Source organism: Nesoenas mayeri (assembly GCF_963082525.1).
Source record: "Nesoenas mayeri genome assembly, chromosome: 11".
NCBI lineage: Eukaryota > Metazoa > Chordata > Aves > Columbiformes > Columbidae > Nesoenas > Nesoenas mayeri.
The window spans coordinates 23,828,646-23,833,620 of NC_137563.1; the positions used below are offsets into that span (position 1 = coordinate 23,828,646).

General features: G+C 35.9%; 1 protein-coding gene across 1 annotated transcript; it reads left to right on the forward strand.

The window, feature by feature from the left end:
• Nucleotides 1-316: 316 nt before the first annotated feature.
• Nucleotides 317-4,745, forward strand: LOC308044347 (UPF0462 protein C4orf33-like; the record flags this gene model as incomplete). The annotated part of the gene is made up of 5 exons (XM_080350995.1): nt 317-516; nt 2,384-2,444; nt 2,638-2,689; nt 2,794-2,984; nt 4,646-4,745. The coding sequence occupies exons 1-5, from the start codon at nt 321-323 to the stop codon at nt 4,743-4,745; spliced, it is 600 nt and encodes a 199-aa protein (XP_080207121.1). The 5' UTR covers nt 317-320.
• Nucleotides 4,746-4,975: the final 230 nt, after the last annotated feature.

Sequence of the window (4,975 nt, forward strand, 5' to 3'; positions counted from 1 at the left end):
CTCAATGTATTTTTCTTATGTTACAAAATCATCTAGGACCATTTAGTGGAGACTGTTTTAACTATTCTCTTGATAAATATTTCTGATAGTTTTGGAAGGTGTTTATTTAAGTACATAGTTGAAATGCCTTAAGCTTGGTAAGACTTCAGAGTGATTTGTAACCATACAGGTTTAAAAACCTATGAAAAGTATTCATGTAACTATTTATTTAATTGGTTTATAAAGCTAAACTATTTCAGCTCTTCTGTTGCCATGACTGACTGTAAGAAAGTGTGCTTTTTTCCTGGCCAAGCAAATAGTGCAGTTGATGGTGGAATGGAATGAAATCTTCTTTGACAGAATTTAGAATTAAACACACATGGGATGGTTTACCTGTGAGCCATGAGCCAGTAACAATTGAGCTGAAATCAGACAATGCAGGACTGCTAATGGAAGTTAATGCTCCATTCTTTAATGATCCTCCAGCACCACTTAGAGAGCCAGGGAAACCTTGTAGTAGACTGTGGGACTATGAGGGTAAGTATAACCATTCTGTTGCAAATATCTGATCTGTGTCAACACTGGTGTTCCTCTGTAGTTAATACGCCTGGTCTTTATTTAAGGGTCTATAATGTTTGGGGTTTTTTTTTTTTTTTAAGTGATCTAGTGGTTGTGAGTGCATGACATCTAATTCAATTCAGTTTATTTAGTCACAGTACTGCTTTTAAAGATCAGATCTGAAATGTGAAAGTTTTCCTTTCTCTTATATCCTGAGGTCTTTGCGAAAGAATTTAGTTGCAATCACTGTAAACCCTTAAAGAGCTCCTTGAGTAACTCTAAGCCTTATACTATATTCAGCTGTAAACTACCCCAAACTGTATCAAGAGTGATGCTCTTTTTCTAGGTAGTTAGTTGATTTTCATCACTAACACTCCTGGCTGTGAGGTGAGTGGTTGTTTTATGGTAGAGCAACAATACAAATGACTGTGAAAAGAAGCAAATATGTTTTGTCACTCAGTGGCCATAAAGAAATGGAGTACAATGAGCTGGAATAGTCTCAAGAATGATGATGCTGACTCTTCCTGATCCTGTCAATAGTATAGGCACTCAAACTTAGTTTATGGCTTACTGATATAACTTGTGGAATAACAGAGGCTTGACATGTTAGAATAACAAAATAATTTTGTGGCATATGTGTAGAAATGCATTTGCACTAGGTAAATAGGAGTGAAATCCTAAAGATGGGTTCTGCTTTTGCTTTAAGAAATGGAGAGCAATAGCTAGAACATGTTTACTTCAATCGCTTTTCCAAAGTGTATTTGAGGAATACAAAGATATGAAACACAGAAAGAGCAAGTCATAAAATATGGCTTACAATTGTACCTAAATGGAATGGAGAATATCCTTATAGGAATGCTGTTTTCATTTTGCTTTCCTGTCAGTACTGTCACTTTTACCTCTTGCTTTGAATAATGCAAGAATTTAATGCTTCCAGCAGCAATCTGCTTCCTGATTATTGAACTGTTCTGATTAAAGCTATATTAGAACAACATTAGCACCTCTTTGATTTTATTACCTAAAATGTAAAAATAAAGTTAGCAATCATATTAGAAAGCTTTAGTTAGAATAATTATATAATGTTATTGCTGTGAGAAGCACCATTATAGTGCTACTTTGTATTCCTGAGACGTGATCCAGTAGTCACACCTGACTTTCAGTTACATGTGGAATACTGATCCCTTGTCCAAAGTACCAGCCATCTACAGGACAGGGAAAAGTCATTTGAGCTAAACACTTTCTTACTATTTCCGAGATTTAGCAGACTTGGTTATGGGCTGTGTGCTCTGCTGTGAGCGTATGTTCCTCTTTTCATCTTTTTTTTTTTTTTTTTCTGCTGCTCTGAACCCTCAGGCTACCAGCAAACATAAGACTTTTGCACTTAAGTGCTCTACCCATAGTGACTACTGTGAGTATGATTGACTAGAATTGCTCTGTCTTGGTCAGCTTTGTTCACAGCAGGCATACTAGATGAAATCACTATGTGCTGATGCTTTTCTTACTGCATTGGCAGCTAGTGGTTGTTAATAAACCTGCCATTTTTCTGCTGCATCAAGATCTGTATTTCCAAAGCTAGAGTTGGTGAAGTAAATAAAATTAGTATAATGCTTTGTAAAGCTCTTTGTGGTGATAGGTATTAAAAAAAAGCTCTTGAAGTTACAATGATGGCATAGGATTTTAAATAGGAAGCTGTCAGTAGCATGTACACAGCTAGACAAATTCTGCCATGGCACAGGCCAGAAATGAAAAGCAAGATTGTTTTAGAGGGATATGAAGGTGTCTAGGATATTTTAAAATAGTTATTATAAAATACTGATAGCCTGTGTTGTGGTTTTTTTTTTTTTAGTTGTTGAAGCATTTTTCTTGAGTGACAGAACTGAACAGTATTTAGAAGTTGAACTTTATCCGTAAGTACAGCACTCTGGCAAAAGTCACAAATGTTAATTTGCATTTCCAGTTCTAATGTTTTGTTAGATATATGTATGACGAAGGCCGGGTACCAAAGTTGTTGCAATCCGAAGAGTGTGAACGTTTGTGACAGAACAGTACGCTAATAATTTGGCATGATTTTAAGAAAATTGTGTTCTGATTTCTTGACAGCCATGGACAACACTTGTTGCTGCTGCTTTCTGGCAAAAGAAGAGTTTGGAAAGTAAGTGGTCAAGTACATTCATAAGGTACAGAAAAGATATTTGGTTTTAGGTACCTGTTGCCTGATTGGGAGATGATGTTAACTCTATTTTCCTTCTTTACCAGGAAGATCTTCCTTTAGAGTTTGAGGTTACCAGAATGAAAACCAAATGGGAGGGTAAAGCTCACCTTCCATGGCACTATTTTCCACTGTGCACTAACAAATTTGCAATTCATGGCTCAGGAGAAGAGAGAAAGTATGAAGCGCTTCATCCCGTGCCTCGACATGAACTACAGGAAGGACAGAAACCAGATTTGTAAGCGTGAAATTAGCTTTTTTGTAGAATAGTTGCACCATTTTTGGAATACTTAAAGCAAGCTAACCTGGTTTCCAGACTAAGTGCCAGTAGGATTTTAACTATACTGCTCAGCCCCAGCTCCACTGGCACTGTACTTTGTATAAGGCCCCATAGCAGATAGCTGTAACCAGTGCCTGATTGCTGGGTTATCCCCTAGCTGCACAGCAAGTGATACATTCAGCACCATTGGCATCTGTTTTATTACCTTCCTCAGCTAAATCGTAGATAGGTTGTTCTATATTTTCCTTGCCTCCAGCACCTTCTGAAATGTTGTTTAGTGTTAATTTCACTAGGTACATTTCCAGTAAATCTCTTTTGCTTCTCCTCTGCTGTGATAAACGACCTCACCTATACAGATGGTTCCATATTATGGAAAAAAATTGAAAGGCAGACTAAACTGAAAAGTATATTAAAAAGATACCCAGTATGAATAGAAAAAACTAGAATATCTTGATTTTTAAGTTATGCTTTGAGCCTCTTTATTTTCTTTGACTGTGAGGCTGAGATGATTTGATAAAACCTCTGGACACTTTGTATAAATGAACTAGCTCTAGAACTCCACCATAGTTCTTATACAAACTTGTTAATCAACATGAAATTATGGCCAGGTAAGGTAAATTTTAGATAAGTTACCCTTTTTTGCCTTTCTTTAAGAAAAAATTAACTTTTGGAAGTAAAAAATAAATTGTAAACTATTGCTAATAAAGAATATTCTGTTTAGCTGTGTTCTGTAAGAAATAGATACTTTTTTCCTGCGGTAAACTGGAGAATGCTGGTAATATTTTTCAGGAAGGGATTATTTATATGCTTTCTGTAGTACTTCTTCCAAAAAGAACCCTTGACTTTTTCAGACATTGGTAGCAGATGCAATTATGTGAAAGGTTGCTCCTTGCTATGTTCATTGCTCTTAGTTTGTCTTCACTTTTACAAATTACTTTCTAATAAGAGAATTCTACTTACCTTTTTAAATGGGTAGTGCAGTGTCAGATGTTCTATCTACTGTTTGACAGTTATTTTATGTGAGAATTAGGAATTGGGTGCGGTGTCTTCCTTCTGTTTCTCTATGGTAGCCTAAAGGAGAAACTCTTAGCAAGAACTGATTTCATAATGTTTAAAGGAAATGAGCCTTGTAGCCTTCCAGAAAAGATATATTTACTAGCTTTGTTATCCTGTCCTGCCACCCTCCTTTCTGTAAGGAGAGGATATCACAGGGATACAATTTTTCAATTGCTCAAGAGCTGTAAATTATATTTACTTCATTGGAATGCAGGTAACTCATAAAGTAGAACAGTACTGTGCTCTTGCTCTGGCTGCAGTTCCAGGCAACATAAGATGAGGGAGTTTAAAAGGAGGGCACTCTGTTCATTTCACTTTGTGCTGTGTGATACTTGCTCATAGCTGAGGATTTTGCCCTGTTTTCTAGTACAAAATTTTCAGAAAGACAGTAGTGTTTTTATAAAAAAACTCAGATTTTGGAAAAAGAACACATAGAATGATGGTTACATTCCTGCCCAAGAAAACATGAAAATAAAGATTAATTAAACCTCTTGAGGATACTGCCTTTAATTAAGACACATGCTGAGACTTGTAACATTTTTGTTTATTTCTTCTCTTTGCAGTCATTGCCTGGAATTTTTTAAAGAATTGAACCTGAAAGAACTAATAAGAGAAGACTGGAAGCAGCCTGAATCAGATATATGGAAGTCTCTCTCTAATTAAATGGGTTGAGACATACGTTTTTATACAATAGCATTAAGGTTAGATGAAGGTGTGTGTAAAAAACTTGAACATTTTGAGCAGTGTTTGTAAATATCAGATTAGTAAGGCTTTCCTTGACAATGAAAGCATTGAGCAATCTTAAACTGTGAAGTATTTAGGCCACTTCATTCTAAATGTGTGAAATAAGCAATGGCTTCTGTTTCAGTTCATCTGGGTATGGAGTTTTTCAT